General features: G+C 39.9%; 1 protein-coding gene across 1 annotated transcript in view; it reads left to right on the top strand.

The window, feature by feature from the left end:
* LOC310943112 (dedicator of cytokinesis protein 9) overlaps window positions 1-19,457 on the top strand; it is a gene marked incomplete at its 5' end in the record, with an annotated part of 51,889 nt that overhangs the window by 12,779 nt on the left and 19,653 nt on the right. The window contains 24 exons of the mRNA XM_083908629.1: window positions 913-982; window positions 2,648-2,743; window positions 3,600-3,734; window positions 7,272-7,446; window positions 8,584-8,636; window positions 9,257-9,331; window positions 9,408-9,548; window positions 9,998-10,210; window positions 10,753-10,875; window positions 11,087-11,169; window positions 11,874-11,996; window positions 12,250-12,329; window positions 12,446-12,633; window positions 13,549-13,614; window positions 13,699-13,791; window positions 14,752-14,875; window positions 14,977-15,095; window positions 15,211-15,297; window positions 15,397-15,486; window positions 16,730-16,845; window positions 17,015-17,084; window positions 17,165-17,290; window positions 18,272-18,343; window positions 19,255-19,401. Coding sequence (XP_083764755.1) covers window positions 913-982; window positions 2,648-2,743; window positions 3,600-3,734; window positions 7,272-7,446; window positions 8,584-8,636; window positions 9,257-9,331; window positions 9,408-9,548; window positions 9,998-10,210; window positions 10,753-10,875; window positions 11,087-11,169; window positions 11,874-11,996; window positions 12,250-12,329; window positions 12,446-12,633; window positions 13,549-13,614; window positions 13,699-13,791; window positions 14,752-14,875; window positions 14,977-15,095; window positions 15,211-15,297; window positions 15,397-15,486; window positions 16,730-16,845; window positions 17,015-17,084; window positions 17,165-17,290; window positions 18,272-18,343; window positions 19,255-19,401 — 2,665 coding nt within the window. The remainder of the gene's footprint in view (window positions 1-912; window positions 983-2,647; window positions 2,744-3,599; window positions 3,735-7,271; window positions 7,447-8,583; window positions 8,637-9,256; window positions 9,332-9,407; window positions 9,549-9,997; window positions 10,211-10,752; window positions 10,876-11,086; window positions 11,170-11,873; window positions 11,997-12,249; window positions 12,330-12,445; window positions 12,634-13,548; window positions 13,615-13,698; window positions 13,792-14,751; window positions 14,876-14,976; window positions 15,096-15,210; window positions 15,298-15,396; window positions 15,487-16,729; window positions 16,846-17,014; window positions 17,085-17,164; window positions 17,291-18,271; window positions 18,344-19,254; window positions 19,402-19,457) is intronic.

Here is a 19,457-nt window from a genome sequence, read left to right as displayed (position 1 = left end):
CCGGAAGTCCGAAAAGCCCGCGAAAACTTCTATTCTTGGCTCCACAGTGCAGCACAGAGTTCTACACAAACTTTCAGCCTCAGAGGATTTATCTGTCCAGTGGATACATGTTATATATGACGGCAATGTGCCTGCTAGAGCCTGCAACTGATCGCTTTTCCAAATGCTAACTGCTGTTAGCTCCCAGTAGCCTCTGTGGCTAATGTAATTTCCTGTCCCTTAAGTTTCGTTTTACTTTTTTTAAGGTGGATCTTTAAGGTGCACCTAAAGAGATACTACTAAACTGAGCGTTCTGAACAGGGCTGTTTTGGCAGGGTGATTGAACTGCTGTGGTGCTTCATCCTTATGGTATTTTGACCAAAGCATGTCACAGACATGTTCATTAGGACACCAGGGAACTAGTTTGACTTGGAGAAATATAATAATGGGTATAATGACTCCTTTAAGTTATGTGACCGTGAATCTTGCAAGTGTGTTGATAAAATCCCTCCCTGATAGTCGAGGTGAAAACAGTTACACCACTTCAGGCCACATGTGCTTGACAGTTTTCGAACTGGATTGAAATCAGTGCCTATTTTGTATTTAATTATATATTTTGCGTTACTTATCCAAACAACGTCAAACTTGGTACTGCACTTACCCCGGCCCGTAGCAAGACACCTGTCAAGTTTGACCGAGAGATATGCGGATAACAGACAGACACACACACAGACTGACTTTTCTGTAAATATAGAAAACTTTACATTTAAAAAATGCAGATATTGGAGTGTCAGTATGGCAAAATATACATATTTTTACATAACCACAGCATAGCGGTCATTTACCTCCTATACCTTGCAATGAAGTTGGATGTTTTTCCTAGTTTTGTCTACTCTGGATGCCTGTTAATGCGAACTGATCGTATGTTTACAGCAAAGTGTCGCGGCCTGATAAACTGGCCGTCCATGTATTTGAAGTGGACGAGGACGTGGACAAAGACGAGGTGAGTTTGTATATATTTATATATATATATCCTCCTTTGTAGTCTTTACAAGACTTAAACATTGTGAAATCTATGGCAGGTTTTCTACGCTCCTTCACACGCCAAAAACCATAACATCGAAGTTTATCGTTGATTTATATCATCGTTACCCAGAAAAGAGTCTCAACGTCTTATTTCGGTTTCCCTCTTACTGTTTTCAAGTTTTATTATAGTGGAGGACATAAAAGGCTGGACTGGCTGAGTGTAATGGAAAATATCGAATGTAATTAGACTTAAAGACTTTCTGGCGCTCCTCGACTTGTCCATACTATGACATTGTCAAGGTCACCGTGGTGCAGCGTTTTGGATCTTTTCACCATCTGATGATTCATGCGACTGTATATTGTTGCTCAGGTTAATCGTGTGTTTGTGTATGTGTGTTGTCCCAATATTGGGCTGTGGGTGGGTTCACAAAAATGAGCCTCATTACAGACACTCAGAACTCTGACATAAGACGTTACACAGCTGTGGCTCAGATCATTGTTTTCCATCCTTTCATCCAACCAACATCATCTACCTCTTATGGGGGAGCTGGAGCTCTCATGATATATCTTTTTGATTATTTATGGCTGAACAATTAATCTCAAAATAATCAAAATTACAATATGACCAGCTGCTGTATCAATATTGACTATTTGATATAGACAAAATAGGTGACGACAGCTTTAACTCGCCCCAATCCTGCCCTCCAGGTCAGAAAATGGGATTTATTTGTTGACAGACGACAAAATGCAAGTACAGTATTTGGTTTGGACATTTTTCCATTGTTTTCTCAAGTAAAATGGAATTTACATACAGCAGAATGATTTCTTTTTTTGCCCGTCTAGGGACTTGTGAATGTTGTCTAGACGTTGATGAGAAGAAACAGGCACTGAACTCTTCCCCACATGCTTTTTGGATCAGTCCACAAGGCATGCTGGGAATCTTATACTGTATATCCTAGCCTGCATTTTTTAAATCCCCTTTGTTTTATTACGCTGAGAAAAGACGAAGAGGAAGATAATGCAGGACCAGGACGGTGAAATCTTGAAAAGCCATTTTGTGTCAATGAAACAGTCTTTCGCTGACATCGTTTCAAAACGTAGCCGCAAAGGACACATTTTCAGCGCTGAGCTAAACCAGAGTTCTTTCATTACACTCCTAACTGGTATATTTTTACAGATCATAATAGCTTTGTCATGTGTGAAAAAGGCGTGATCTCACGCTTGCTCACTTTAGAAGCGTGAGATGATCCCGGGCCCCGTGTGTGTCATGGATCTGGTGTGAAGATGTGAGATATTTATTTGGCTTTCCAGACGCAGTTTGTGTAATTTTCCACCGCCTGCTTGTTTGAACTGAGACAGACCTACATGACGTTGGGTTCTATGTCATCTCGAACAACAACAACATCAAAGTTTTAGCTGCGCGGTACGGGAAGGTTTAGACACTGTTAAAAGCTGATACAATATCACGGCGAGTCGTCTAAACATTAAGTCTGCCAGTGGTTCCAAACACCGTCTTTTTTTTTTTTTTTTTTTCCTTTGAAAGTGACATGATCTGGACGTTATGATTGGTTCCATTATTTGCTCTGCTCAGCGTGAGTGTGCTTTTGTATCGTCTGATCTTGTGTCTTGTGTCGTTCTGCAGGACACGGCCTCCCTCGGATCCCAGAAAGGCGGGATCACCAAACATGGCTGGCTGTACAAGGGAAACATGAACAGTGCAATCAGTGTCACCATGCGGGTGAGACTGTTCATTCATTAACTGAGGCTAATTGGTCAACATTTGGATAAATGATTAATCATCTGAGTCTCTCTTCTCATCATAAAAAAGAGGATTTACTACTTTTCTTTGTCTTATATGATAGCAAACAAACTAATTGTGGAATAAATCCATCTAAATAGGTCAACATAGGCATTAAAAACTTCTACTGGCCATATTTTGGCAGAAAAGAAGAATTTAATTTGATGTTATGTTCAAACACAACAATCACCCACAATTGTACTACAAAACCAAACCAAAAATAAACCATTAATCTGCCAAACAAAATCATCTGAACTAAAGAAAAAGCGAAAGCTAAATAAACATAAATCTTACATAAATTAAAGGTTTACAACTTCAGAGTCTCTCACATGTAGTTAACTAATTAATTCAAGGGAATAACTGATCAATTTAACCCTTTAAGGTACGCACCAAGAAAAAAAGCAAAAGCATTTTTAATTTTTTTATTTTATTTACTTATGATAACAATAATGTGAAATTAGACCCTACAGTATTTCAGATACAGGCCTCTACCAAACGGTTGAGATGACTGTTCATAATAAACCTGGTTTGCATAATTCATAAAGTACAACATTCAGAAAAAGTCACATTAGGTGTTGTAAATGTGTCTTTTGGCCATAAACACATACATTTACACATACTTCCTTCCTACATCCTTGTAATGTGTTTAGAATCTGAAATAATGGATTATTTCCTCCTCTTTATTTAGAATAATTCAAGACATTTCACATTAAAAGATCGATCTTACACTATATAATACTGATGATGTGAATGTGACAAATCGTATGCTAATTGTATTGTTTCTTCTCCGTCTAAGTCGTTCAAGAGGAGGTATTTCCACCTAACGCAGCTCGGCGACGGCTCCTACAATTTGAACTTCTACAAGGATGAGAAGATCTCCAAAGAGCCCAAAGGAACCATCTTCTTGGACTCCTGTATGGGCGTGGTTCAGGTACACTCAGAAATATTCCAGGCATCTTTGGCACCAACACAGGGATTGTTAGAACGCAATGACCCAAAAATGAGCCATCACCTTTTTTGCCAAACAGGATATCCCTGTTGGCACCATGGTAGCGCAGGATGCAGCCAGGTCCTGAGTGGAAATTAAAACACTATTAACCAAGCAGTCACTTCCTCTTAATTTCCCAACATGTGGGCTGAGCTATAACGGACAAAAAATGTCAACAAAAATAACTCCAAACAGTGATGGACTGCTGCTGAATTGAGTCTCTTGATCGTTTCCATGAAACCTGAGCTCACTGCTGTCCAAGGTTGTGCGTTAACTGCTGACTCATGGCGGTGAAACGAGGTGAACGCTGAAGTCTCGTTTCCTCGCACTCTGCAGCGGCCTCGCAATCGATACCACGTGTGCGTATGTGAATGAAGGCCAACGCACACATAACCATCTGTCTGTCAGGTCAGCTGGATGAAAAGAGTCTGATTTTTACTGATGAGGCGAACAGCTGGTACTGATCAGGAGTCATGAATGTTGACAGGTGGAGGAAAAAAAGGTGAACTTGATGTTTGACTGGGTTTTTTTAGAAGTTGTGTCATTAGTGCATGTTGTGGTTGTGTTGTCCATTCAGATCGTCCTCCTGATCACCCAGCATTTAACCACAGACCAAACCTTTGGCCCATTCCTCAGTGAAAGAGGCAAAAGTGAATCTCCTGCTTCAGTTCTTTTCTTAATTTCATTGCTCAAAGAAATGACACGTTCTTCGACCTTATTTATGTCAAGTACATTCAGTTGGACATACTGAGTAAAAACTATGACTTATTAACTTGTCGTTATTATGATGATAATGTTATTTTTGCCTAATTTTATCATATCTATTGATTGGTTGCCTTGGCCTTTGTGTGTGAGGCAAACTAAAGCCTGATTGTACGCATCCTGTACCATGCGTACAAATTTATTCTCCATAGATGTCGAACTTAAACATGTATTGGACAAGATGTCCCACATTCAAAAAAAAACAACAACAAACAAAACTTAAGTTTTACAAATTCTACAAATTCTCAATACATTATCCAAAAAACTGTTATCTATGTCTATTTTTATTATATTCCCGTTTTAAAGGCGCCATATGTAAGAATGTGGCCAAAAACGGTTACTACACTCAAATTCAAAATACCGAGGTCTTTTACATTTCGTTTTCTCCGCCAATGTAGCTCAGACGTAACTGACAACCAGTGGTTGCCCAGTAGCTTAGACTCTACTGACTGCAATGACCGGTAGACGGCGGTAGGTGGCGCCACATGCCAAAACATGACTTCAAAACATAAACATGATTTGCGGTCTGCAAAAGATTCTTTTAATGTGAATATATAATATTTTATGGCCAGTTGCTTTTGATTTATTACATAATGCACCTTTAACTGTTACCTTATAAAATCCATAACTGTAAATTTCAGCCTGTGAAACCTTCAACTCTAACTTGAAGCTTTTATACCGTAAGGTTACGTTCATATTGACTCCTACCTTGCTTGATTAGTTACAGACATCGATACAAGTAACTGGTCATTAAGTGTGTTTAGATTATGATGCAGAGACTTTACTGTATTTACTTTATTTAACATGTGGCTGTTAAATCAGGCAGAACCTTATTTCTGAAACTCTGGTCAAGTTTGGGGCTAAGATTTGGATTTGAGTTAAGTTAATGTTAGGGTTGAGCATTAACTGGATGAGATGAGGCTTTATACAAAGTAACTCACCTGTGTGTCTACTTTGTATTCGTATCTTCTAATGTACAAAAATCTACAAACCTATCTTTGTAAGGACATTTTGACCTTGTGGGCCCACAACTTTAAAGGGCTTTTTTGGGGTTAAAGCAGACCTAGACCGGAAGTTCCAATTAACACTGTTTTTTTTAGTGTGTATCTGCGTCATTACCTCGTTTAAGAAGCCCTGAAGGTTCTAAACAAACAGTTCAGCTACTGCTGAGAACGCTGTGTTGTATTGTAATCTCGGGCTCAGTGAGATCTCTGAAAAAACCCGGTCCGGTTGCGTAAACATCCACCGTTCCAGCGGGGGAGCTGTGCTTCCTAGAGCTGGTGTGCCGATTTAAGTCTGAAACAGTGCGGCTGATGAGAGCTTCAATGAGGAGAGATTTCTATCGGCTCATTTACAGCAACTAGGAGGTTTTTGACCATAAAAACAAGTTAATGTATGTAAGTAGACCTCCATAACTAACATATATGTGCGATAGAGCTTTAAGATCGGTGAGGGTTAGAACTGGGTTTAGGTACTCAGTTGTGATGGTTAAGGTTAAGGTAAGAGGTTAGGGAATGCATTACATCTACGATGTGTCCTCACTGAGACTGAAACTCCAGAAACCAGCAGAAATAAAGTCTAAGCGGAGCTGCAGATGTTTAACTCGGCAGCTGTGATGATGACATGTAGTGTGACATCACTTTTTTTGCTTTGTCAAAAACACACGGCACTAACTGATCCAACATACACTGTGTAGAGCACAGTCACGTTCATGTGTCCAGAAGTGAACAATAGGGCTTTCTTATTTTCTCTTCTGAGAATAACTATATTATTAAACCAGAATTTTAAGTATCTGTTTACTAATTTTTCTGAGGGTTTGTGCACTGTTTTGTCTGCAAAATTGAGACGGGACCTTCTGTCTGTCAGGTGATTATGTCAAGTCTGTTTTATTTCTGTCCTGAATACCCCCCTCCCCCCCCCACACACACTCATCCATGTTTACTCATCCACCCTGCAGATAATAACTCTCCCTCCCCATCTCTCCCACTGCTGTTTCTTCACTGCAGGCCCAACACACTGATAACAAAAGCATAACAATCCACCCACTGCTCACCAATAATGAAACAATTTTCCTTGCTTTCCCCTTAAGGAATCCCACCTGAATGTTTTATTAAAGTTGAAGCAGCACTAACTGAGTAAAGCTAAAATTGTGACATCGCAGTTTTTGCATGTTTGGAGGTCGTGGTTCATCTCATTTATTGTTGATTTCACTCAGCAGCTTCAGAACGTCTGAAGGCTTTCTTATACAGATGGAAATACTCGGTTCCGCCCTCTTTTACTTCATCCATTTGCTCTCTGTGGCAGTTAAATTAAGTTGCCCACATTTTCCCTGATTCTGTAGATTTCCGTCCCAAAGGATTGTCAGCGTAAGGCCAGTGATTTGTAATTGAATATCGATTGTATTTACTCGAATGCATCTAATGTTTACATGGCTCAAACTGCAAAATACAAGAGCCTTGGGGATGTGGGGAGAATAAAAGTGAAGCAAGTCATCCTTTAAGTAATAAATCCCAGAACTAAACATCAGCTGGGTTCTGTGAGCTTGGCAGTCGTTCATCTTTAGCTTTGGAGAGAGTGAGATGAAACATTCCTTTAGTCCTGCCATTTTCACAGATGGGTCTTTGAAATTGAAATTGTAAAGCTATTTTCCCACACATTCAATTTTTATCTCCTTTCTCTTAAGCTTTTTTTTTTCTTTTCTTTTTTTTCTCGCTGCAGAACAACAAGGTTCGAAGGTTTGCTTTTGAGCTGAAGATGCAGGATAAGAGCACCTACCTGCTGGCTGCAGACGGTGAGGGAGAGATGGAGGACTGGATCAATACCCTCAACAAGATCCTGCACAGCAGCTTTGAGATTGCCATGCAGGAAAAGCGCAATGGAGACATTCATGATGGTATGTGTTATAAAGCTTACAATATTCACAAATAAGAAGTTAGTCCTAGTATTAAGTATTACACCTACTTTTTCATAGGAGATTGTTTTAAAAGAAGTCCAGTAAATGCAGCGTTGGCCGATGGAAATATGTCTAAAACATGTTGTTTTATACTGGTATTACGTAGATCATTGCCTCTTTTTCACATTTAAAGGTGTCATATGTAAGAATATGGCCAAAAACAGTTACTACATTCAAATTCAAAATACTTGCTCGGCAGCTGAGACTCTACAGACTGCGATGATTGGTAGACGGCGGTAGGTGGCGCCACATGCCAAAACATGATTTGCAGTCTGCAAAATATTTTTTTTAATGCAAATATTTTGTCTGTACTGTTGTTGTTGGTGAGTTCAGTTTGTTATATGAACATTATTCCTGAGTCTCTGTGACATATTAGGAGGATTTTATGGCCACTTGCTTTTGATTTATTACATAATGCACCTTTAAAGTTAGGTCCAAGAAACTTTCTTTTAAATCAAATTTGAAAAAAAACACTAGAATATTATTTTTCCCTTTTATAGAAGCAACAGTGATGCTGTTATATGAGCTTTCCAGTATGAATAACGACCTCACTTACTCTAGATCCCTAATAATAATAAACATAATACCAAACCACATTTAAAAGAATCATAAAATACACTCCTTATCAGTGTATTTGTTCAGGGATTTATTCTCTATGCACACAAAGAAGTCATCTTTCTTTCACATCACAGATTTTCTCTTCTCTTTCTGCCCCTCTTGCTGTCTATGTGCAGTCTGTGGTTATGCGATACCAGACCACCCAGACTTTTAATACTCACCTAGTGTCTCATAGGAGGCTTAGCTGTCGAGCAAAGATGCTTCTTGCTGCACTAATCGTCCTCACTCCTCAGCTTTTTTTTAAACACACCGTGAATGAGAATAAGAGCTGAGAAGATCTGGGAGATTTTTGGTAATATACCAGGATCTCTCTGATGGATTCCTGCACAGTTGAATTAGTGTTTACTCAACTTTTTTCTGTGGCAGTGTATGGTTTAGGGAGATTTTATGGCACTAGGTGTTTGACATTTATATCTACAGCTTTTCCTGGACACAATACTTTCTCGCATTTTCCCATAGATGATGATCTTGGAAAGTCAGACAGTTCCTCTGGCAGCATGGACAGCTTTCAGGTAGGTCCCACTTTCTTCGTGAGATACTAATACATTCAGTGCATCAAGCCCATGAAGTCGTAAGAATGACGTCCTCTTCGCCACAACCATGTGGCGTGAAATTGAGGTTGAAAAGTCACTGGCTTCACTTTTAATTTCACAGTTGCTTGTTTTTTTTTGCAGATAGGCTCCAGAATTGAACTCAGATCTGTTATGACGTGATTAAATGAGGCAGTAACTTTTCTTTTAATTGTGTTATTTGGATTTGGTCCAGAAACCAGTGCAGCAAATTTAACATGTGGCCTTAAAAAAATGCAACGGAGTAAGAAAAGCTGACATTGCTTTTACATAATGACACCTGCATCTAGATCTTAAAGCCACATGTGCATGGAAACTGGTGGTTGGCAGTTAGCCAGAAAACAGCTTGACAGGTTACAGTGTGCAGAAATGGAAGCTGCTACCACCTGACTCTCCCTGCTCAGCCAATAAAATACAAAGAAATCACACCCACATGGGTGCAAAAGACAAAAATGTCCTAATGTAAAAAACAACTGTGTGCAAACTGTCTCACACAGTGCTGCTGACTTTCAGACAGTTTTTGGTCTCAAGTCAGTTGAGGAAATGCCTTTTCTTCTCCTCAGAGCACCCGAGATATAGAGTCCAGGATGAGGAATGAGACCAGATTGAGGCTGTTCACCCTGGACCCCGACACACAGGTAATTGAATTTAACTTATCCAGGATTCACCCTAACGCGGCGTAATGAAATGTAAGTCTTATGTGATGTGTTTCAGAAACTGGATTTCTCAGGGATTGAACCAGACGTGAAGCAGTATGAGGAGAAGTTTGGCAAACGTGTGCTGGTGAACTGCAACGACCTTTCGTTCAATCTGCAAAGCTGCGTGGCCGAGAACGAAGAAGGGCCCACGACAAACGTAAGGCTGATCGGCTCAAATTAATCAGAAATATTATAATCATTACTCTAATCCAGATGGAAGACGAATGGATGAAATGGACCGGATGTCCTCATTATTTGAGATCCTGGAGGGCTCCTGTTGGCATAGCAACCAGGCTAAAGACTTAGTAATGGTGAACAATTTGTATAATGGAGTCCAATGCCCTGCTGTCCCTCCCAGCAGAAACTGTCTATTAAGGACTGACTAGAGTGTTTACTCTGCTTCCTCCACTCACATTTAATTGCAAAAGCTACTCTGTATGCAGCAGATAGAAATGCACTACTGCAAACTTTTTCCTCTGTAGATGATGATTCTAGTTCTGATTGTACTTATTAAACACACTACCTAAAATGAACAGATAAATGATACAGAGTCTGCATTAAATATCATCATCTGCTCTAAGACCGATTCCTCTGTTTCTCCTCTAGGTGGAGCCCTTCTATGTCACTCTCTCGCTGTTTGATATCCAAAATGGGAGGAAAATCTCCTCTGACTTCCATGTGGACTTAAACCACCCGTCTGTGAGGGGCATGATGCCCGGTAACATCAGCCATTATATAAACGGAGGAGGGGACGCTCACAGTGAGGGACAACGGTTGGTTCACGGGGTCCCAGAGGCGGCCATGCAGTATCCCAGACAGGTGAGAAAAACTAGAACTAAGAATGAACTTAAGTACTGCCTTACATTCATATTTAAAGCTGCAGTGCATAAGTGATTTTTTTGTTGTTGTTGTTGTCATATTTTTGTGTAAACAGTGTAACATTATTTTATATGCCATGTCCTTCATTTGAAATCAGGCTCTGTGAAGTAATACTATCAGACCTGACTGAGGGAGCGTTTGTGTGTATTCAGCAGCAGGGAAGCAGTAGGCTGGGCCATGAAGCATTAATCTCGTTAAACGTCTGAAATTAATGTTTTTTTGAGCAGTAGAATTGACTTCTGAACATTTACATAGGAGCTTTGCAAATGTTGCTGTTGACTTTGACATAAAACCAATCACTTCCTGTGTGCAGTGCGGGAAAATGGTCGGGTGAAATGAAATCCAAACGCCAATACACTGAGAAACGCAGAGAGACTCATGTGGAGCTGACAGGCTTAAACTGCATTGTGTGTTTGTTTATATTTAAAGTGTCGGCGTTTATAGGTTTTATATTTATTCGAATTCATCCCTTGTGTCCACAGGGCGTGTTCTCGGTTACATGTCCTCACCCAGATATCTTCCTGGTGGCTCGCATAGAAAAGGTTCTTCAGGGGGGAATCAACCACTGTGCCGAGCCGTACATGAAGAGTTCAGATTCCACCAAGGTACTCACCGACTCCCTTTACTTCCAACTGCCATCACCAACATACTGTATGTTGGAAGAATACTTAGCATTGACAATGGTCTGTGATAGATAGTAATGTAATTCAGGCGAGAAAGAATAAGAGGTGTGTGCATGTGTTTTTATAGATCTATACATTTGATGTGCATGTGTCTGCTCTGAAGCTTCAATGGTATATTCCTATTTTCCACCAGGTGGCACAGAAGGTCCTGAAAAATGCCAAGCTGGCATGTAGCCGGTTAGGAACGTACAGGATGCCTTTTGCCTGGGCAGTAAGGTACTTTATTATGTTTTAACATAATTGTACAGTAGGGGTGTGAATCACAGGGTAACTGAGGATATGATATGCAATACATGGCCCTCGATATCAAGACAATCTTATAGCGATACATCACAATATCAATGTCTCTTGTATTGCACAAGGAAGGATGGCGATATATCACCAAATGGATATTTTGACCCACCCCTATAGTACAATATGTAGTGATCATAATTACTTGCAATTAAGCCCATTGTTCTTTAAAACCCTGTTGTTGTGTGAACACAATCTGACTTGTAACATCACTATATGTCTTATTGCTTCATAATTATTGTCAGTATAATTAATTTCAGTAACTTTTCTCTCAGTTGGTTGCAAATTCTGCCAATCACTTAAACATGTGGGTTAGGGTTAGTAATTTGTCAAATAAATAGAACTGTTTTTGTTTTTGTGGAGTTCAACTTCTCATATTAGTTTGCTGCTTTCTCTGTATCAGTGTAATATGAATTATTCATTTTTTATTTATTTTATGTTTATTTTTTATTATTTATTTATTGTGTATTTTGTGCCACAAAACACTCCCTCGGTTAAATTATTAAAAGATACGGCAAGGATGATGAAGTCCGCCTTTGTCAGTAAAACAAAAGGTTTTCTTTCCTTTTATATATATAACATTTTTTATATTAAATAATATACTTCCTTTTTCTCTCTCTCTCTCTCAGGCCTCTGTTCAAAGACGCTTCAGGGTCACTGGACAAAAGTGCCCGTTTCTCAGCTCTGTACAGACAGGACAGCAACAAGCTTTCCAATGACGACATGCTCAAGCTGCTGGCTGATTTCAGAAAGTTTGTAAAGTTTCTATGAGTCCACAAACTCTATTACAAAAATACTCTTGAATAGTTTTATAGATGGAAAACATGTGCCTATAGGTTTTACTTTGGAAAATGCTTGTCGGTTTTGAAAGTAAGATGTTTGCTCACATCTGTGAATATGGTTCATTTATCATTTGCTCATGTCTAGACTGTCTGCATGGTTCTCATTCAGTCTTTGCTAGATGGTCACAAAGGCTTAACCAAGGGTTTATTTTCCTTTCCCCAGGCCAGAGAAGATGGCCAAGCTGCCTGTAATCCTAGGAAACCTTGATGTTACCATTGACAGTGTAGCCCCTGACTTGACAAGTAAGCCCACTAAACTCACCCCACGCTGCCAGTATATGAGATGAAATCTGCTCCTGTCCACAGAATTGTCTTCGGGCTATTTACTTGGTCTCACTCTGTCTCACGTCTATGTATAGATTGTGTTACCTCATCCTACATTCCTGTGAAGCAGTTCGATGTCAGTGAGAGAACCAACATCTTCTTTGAAGTGGAGGAGTTTGTGCCGTGCCTAGCCAAATGTTCTCAGCCTTTCACCATCTACAACAATCACCTCTATGTCTACCCCAAGCACTTGAAGTACGACAGCCAAAAGTCATTTGCAAAGGTATCTCGAGTCTCTGTTGGGTCGTTGTGTGGTTTCCCATCGTTTTGTTGCCCGTTAGTAACATTCAGATGTGGTCAAAATGCTGAGTTAGGCGATATGGTGCCCACTGAGGGCCGACACTAGTCTGTATTTGTGAGGCACGAATCACTTCTCTTTTTTAAACTCTGTTTTGTTTTGTTTTTCTTAAAATTTTACTCAATTTATACAAAATAATTTCATGACATGGTTTGAACCACTGTGTTATTACAGTGTCAACAAACTTCTTGAATGTCACGGTTTAAGTAACTTTGGAAAAACTTTATTTATGACTTACTAATGGACTAATACTCTGATACTGTCTGTCTTAAATGTCCCATATTATGCAAAATCAACTTTTTAATCATTTAAATCCTTATATTTGGGACTCTGGAGGCCCTACCAGTTGCCAAAGTGTGAAAAAAGATGACTCACTCATGATTTTGTGGTCCTCCTCAGTCTAAGTACAGGGGATAAAACGTGATGTTGACTTCCGCACTCACTGGGACGTCACAAAGCGCTAAATTAATTTTTGTCTCACGGTGCTCCACTTTGTCCATAAAACATGCGAGAGTGCTGGCGAGGGCAACAGCATCCAAAAACCGTAAGTCCGCGAAAAGTTCTATTCTTGGCTCTACAGTGCAGCACAGAGTTCTACACAAGCTTCCAGCCTCAGAGGATTTATCTGTCCAGTGGATACATGTTATACTGTATATGATGGCAATGTGCCTGATAGAGCCTGCAAATGATCGCTTTTCCAAATGCTAACTGCTGTTAGCTCCCTGTAGCCTCTGTGGCTGATGTCATTTCCTGTCCCTTAAGTTTCGTTTTGCTTGAGACATTTTCTTTTCACGGTGCCACTAACGGGACCAACTCTTTCTTCCTGCTGTGTCTCTTTAGGCTCGAAACATAGCTGTCTGCATTGAGTTCAAAGACTCAGATGAAGAAGATGCTGTTTCGCTGAAGGTAAACTGGAAGTGCTCTGAGAATCTCCAGAGGATAACTCCTTCCTTCACAGGACCCTCTAATCAACCGTTTGTTATTCCACAGTGCATCTACGGTCGTCCCGGAGGACCACTGTTTACTAAGAATGCCGTTGCTGCTGTTCTGCATCACCAGCAGAACCCCGAATTCTATGATGAGGTAAGAAGACTGTGTGCCGCCACGCACATAAGGCTGTATATCACGTGTATGAATGTGTTAATGAAGTTCGTTTACTCGGAAAGTATTGGTTCGTTTGTGGAGGTGTGGACATGTAACCAAACTCATGCGCATCAAATTAAGCAAACTCTGGTCCGCCTAAAAACATAGGTCTCGAGTGGTCTTTAAGTGAACCAAATGCAGGAAGCGGACTACAACACATGGCATTGTGGGTACAACACAGAGGGCATTGTGGGTACACACCACCAAAACATATGCACATGTTGAACAAAAGCATAAAACTAAAATGAAAAACCCAAGAAGTCAAAATTGAGTAAACTCCGGTCCAGCAAAAAACGTAGGTCTCTGTTCGCTTCAAGTGAACCAAATGCAGGAAGCGGACTACAACGCAGGGCATTGTGGGTACACACAACCAAAACATATGCACGTGTAGAACGATAGCATAAAACAAAATAAAAAAAAAAACAATAAGTTCCCCTGCATTAACCAATAAATTAGCAACTTTTCTAGTTTGTGGTTTGTCTCGTCTTCTCTTTTAGTAATTCTTGATGCAGCGCCACCTCAGGTGAGGAGGGGAATACGTTATTCAACAAGAAAACTCTTGTTTTGTGTCAATGCTCAAAACATGGAGCTGCATAAAATCCTAAAGGTTTATGTGAACATAAGACTCATATACGTTGCAACAATGGACTCTTTTTCGATTTCTTCGAGCTGTCGTTCTACATGCGCATATGTTTTGGTTGCGTTTACCCAGAATGCCCTGCTTTGTACCAAGACCTATGTATTAGGCGGACCAGAGTTTGCTTCTTTGGTGCGGATCAGAGTTCGGTTGCATATTCACACCTCCCCAAACGAACTGGACTTTCCGAGCAAACGAACTAGGATTTGAATTAGAAGCGTGAATATACGACATGAGTATGTGTTTGTGCTTCAATTCATTAGTTCAAGATCGAGCTGCCGACGCAGCTCCACGAGAAACACCACCTGCTCTTCACCTTCTACCACGTCAGCTGTGACAGCAACAGCAAGGCCAGCACCAAAAAGAGGGAACTGATTGAGGCACAAGGTACAAAACCGTGTATACACCACAGATACTTTCTGCGTGTTATTGATATTACTGGCAGCAGACGGTTGGATGATTGTTCTCTCCTCCATCTTTGCTCTCAGTGGGTTATGCCTGGCTCCCTTTGCTGAAGGACGGCCGGGTGGTCATGAATGAGATTCAGATTCCTGTGGCTGCCAACCTGCCTGCTGGATACTTGGGCTTTCAGGAGGGTGCTGGCAAGGTAGAGTCAACAAACTCTTACTTGGTTTGGCCTCAACTGCTCCGGGTTCAAGTTTAAGTGTTGTTGTTGATATAGAGCATAATACTTACCACTCTATTTATTGTTGTTTCTGTAGCATTCAGTTCCTGAAGTCAAATGGGTGGACGGAGGCAAGCCTTTGCTCAAGGTGTCCACTCACCTCGTTTCCACTGTCTACACTCAGGTTAGTTTTTGTCGGTCAAATTTCAACTTCAGCTGTGATTAAATTTACAACCAGGCTTTTGAGCAATAACCGCTACAATTTTTCATCTCACCATTTCAGGATCGACATTTGCACAATTTCTTTCATCACTGTCAGAGCGCAGCATCTGCAGCTCAGTTATCAGGTGGAGAGCTGGTCAAATACCTGAAGGTAAATCTCAACGAGTACAAGATTTGAAAAGTTTATTAAGCGTACTACTGATACAATACATTTAATGTGTTGCTTATGCACATGTTGTATCTGTATGTATGGGAACATTTGCTTGATATCGCTGATTTCTCACAAAAATGTTAGATGTGTCTTCGCTGCAGCCTTGTTTTCTGTCTGTGTGCTAGGAAGACGATTGTAAGAGCCTGTTAATGAGGCTCACATAGTTATTTTTAAACTACAATTCATAATATTGACCTGTAAACCTTGCTAGCAGTAGCACTTTACATGACAATACAATAACAATATGGTAAAAGTATGATATCAGTGTGGTAGCAGGGATAATGTCATTGTAATGTCATCTTATTACAGTAATCACAAGCAAAAAAGGCACTTTTTAAAAAATGTCATAATCATACATTTTGATTCACAAACATTTTATATGAAATGTCACACAAATGGTAACTTATAGTAATTCTCATTACTAAGCTGCTCTCTGGATATTACTTAAGAAATAACATGTTATTACAGTTATATTATCTCAATTATTATTACGAAGCTGGAAATTATATTTGAAATATTACTATATTACTATATTGGTATTACTATAATATTTCCACCTATATTACTATGCTATTATATGTTACCCTAACTATTACTCTTAGGGTTGGCACTGTATACTGCTACTTACTATACTACTACTACCATTTTGTGAAAAACATTTTTGCCATTCGCCTGTGTTTTTTTTATTATGACTATTATTATAATGTTTTTCCATTGCCACTGATGCAAAATATTAGATTAGTACCTCTAACTTTTGACTTTACTTACTTTACTTTACCCAGACCATGGGAATCTTAGTTCACTGTTCCCCGGGTGGATATTGACATGGAAAGCAACACATGGTCTAATGCATCTCTTGGGTTCCAGTGTAAACACAGCAGTGAACATGAACAATAGCTCCAGGGTCAAACAGCAGGTCAGCTGCTCTGGATGGAAGCTGGCCAAATGACTTTGGCAGGGCTTGTGTTAGTTTCCTGCACACAGGCAAGGATGCACGAGCACCCACTCTCTGCCATGTTCCAGGAACAGGACCATACAATGTGGTTGATTAGCATTATGGTGTTCCCTCGGATCCTGTTGCTGTGTCCTCGCATGATATTGTGCTCATCCACCTTTATTCTTCTCCCTGTTATTTAAAAGCTATGTCGCTGAACTTTTTTTAAACGTGATGTTGTACCCTCAGAGTCTGCACGCCATGGAGAGCCACGTGATGATCAAGTTCCTGCCCACGACCCTGAATCAGCTGTTTAGGGTCCTTACCAGTGCCACCCAAGAGGATGTAGCGGTCAACGTCACCAGGCAAGTGTCTGTGAGACGGCTGCTTTAAATGCATGCACTTTCTTGTACTTTATTCCAAACATATTTGGAATAAAGTGGTTTATTTCCAATAATAAAAAGTAATCAGATGTTCTGGTGTGCAAGAACTTAGCAGAACCATTTCCTCTCTCATGTTGTTGTTTCCTTACAGAGTCATGATTCACATTGTTGCCCAGTGCCATGAGGAGGGGTTAGAGAACTACCTGAGATCATATGTGAAGGTAAAACATATCACAACTCATTATCTAGGTGTCATATTCACACTGGAGTATTCATAATTGGGTGTTTTTTTTTATTACAGTTTGTTTTCAAGACTGAGCCACACACGTCGTCCACCACCCGAACAGTGCATGAAGAGCTGGCCAAAGCCATGACTGCGATCCTGAAGCCGTCGACCGACTTCCTCACATGTAACAAATTGCTCAAGGTAACGCATTTGAACTTTTACAAAAATACTATTTGTCGTCATCGAATAATCTGTCGATTGTTTTTCTCGATTAATCGTTGTTAAACCTGGAAATGACGATGTTCTCGCAAGTCTTGTTTTGTCCACAAACCAAAATTATTCAGTTTTAATGATTTCTTTATTATGTGGAGCAAGGAAACAAAGACAATATTCACATTTAAGAAGCTAAAACAATCAGAAAACCTTCAAACCGATTAATTGATTATCAAATTAGTTGATGATTAATAATTGATTCATTGCTTCAGCTCTACAAAGGATAAGTGGTGTATAATTGTCAACGATTAGGGCTGCAGATATATTGTAAATCTATCTATCATGATATCAATGCGATATGCAGTACATGTTCCAAATGCTTGAACTGCGATAAATGTTCCGGTCCCAAAAGGTCCCACATTCAGTCCTGGGCCGTGCGCCCCCTGCAGCCATCAGTGTGTAGTGCGTGTCACTTCTTAACTTTTCACACAATCATTAATATCAACTATGCATTTGGAGCACAGTGTGTGTTTTGAGGAGTGGAGTGACAGTAAAATCGGGTAAACTATGAGTTAAAGATCCCCCTAAATGAAATTCAACATTTCTAGTCTTCACACGGTGTGTATTATGTTAGAAAATAGTGGCTGAGAACATGTGAAAAAATTGCACATATGGATAATAGTTATGGAGTTAAAACTGAAAATATTTCTTCTTTTTTAAATGTGTACTTCTTGTATAAACCTGTATGAAAAATAGCTTAAAATAAAGAATTAATCTTTTCTCTTATTGTTTCCTTTATATCAACATATGTTTTTATTTGTAACTCGTAATTTATTGCAAGTGATTTCGTCATTGCAATTTTCAGTGACGGTATGGCACATCGCATCTTTTCCTAATATCTAGCAGCCCCTATTTTTGACATCCACTTCCTCTTCATTGTTGTCTAATTGCTGCTTGTCTGCCCTGCAGTATTCCTGGTATTTCTTTGAAGCCCTAGTGAAATCCATGGCTCAGTACTTGATTGAGAGTTATAAAGTCAAGGTAAGTCTGCCACAACGTGTGTGTACGTGTGTCTGTGTGTGTGTGTGTGTGTGTGTGTGACCCAAGCAAACAGAGGTGTCTGCTCACTTCTGCTTTACTGCAGCTTCAGATTCCTCACTGCAGTTTACAACATGCCAAGTCTTGTGGAAGAGCCATGGAACCACAGTGGAAGTATTGTGTGTCCACAGTCTGTACCACACAGCTGTGCACTTTAATTGGCTGCATTTGTTCATACCCCACAAGCGACCACATCCCTGTGTTTAACCTCCACTGGCGTAAAGTGGAGGCCGCAAGGAAAGAAAGTAAATGCTCTAGAATAGGAGGCTGTAACACTGTAGACAGAAAGAATGATAGAACCATGATCTGTGAAGTTTCACTCTCAGTACAAGACTAGAGATATTTTATCACGGTCTCACAAACACACTGTTGCCTCCACAATCTCCCTCCCCTGGTCTTGTTCCTGGGAGGACACCTTTATGTCTCCCACCACCAGGCACCAGACAATCCCAGGTCTGGGGAGAACAGAGATAGGACGAGTGACAGGAGGATTCGCTCCTGTTTAGATATGAAAACACAATCACAAAACACATGCATACTGTACATAATAGGCTATAATGGCTCAGCTGTATCACCCATAAAAAGAATATAAACAATAATACATGTTTGTTAGGCTGTCACTTGTAACTTTGTACAGATTTTTTATAATAGCTCAATTTAAAAAGAACAACAAGGAAGTTTTTAGTAAGCACATTTTCTATTTACTATTTTCAGACACTGGTTAATATTTAGTGACAGTACCCTGCTCATGTCTGTGGTACATTAGTGAGGCTCACTGGTGTGTTTACAAATACAAAATGTACAAAAAAATAAAAAATAAACTTTTGCTTTAATATTCTGTTACTTTTTTTCAGCTGTCCAGGAATCAGCGTTTCTCTGCAGCATTCCACCACACTGTGGAGACACTGGTCAACATGATGATGCCGCACATCACACAGAAGTACAAAGACAACCTGGACGCCGCTCGGAACGCCAACCACAGTCTCGCTGTCTTCATTAAGGTCAGAAAACACTACGTCTGTATCGTTAAGTGTATCTTAAGAACTTGGATTTTTTT

Source organism: Microchirus variegatus, assembly GCF_963457635.1.
Source record: "Microchirus variegatus genome assembly, chromosome: 22".
Taxonomy (NCBI): Eukaryota; Metazoa; Chordata; class Actinopteri; order Pleuronectiformes; family Soleidae; genus Microchirus; species Microchirus variegatus.
The sequence above is the reverse complement of the archived record's forward strand: the minus strand, read 5'-3'. Positions and strand labels throughout refer to the sequence as shown.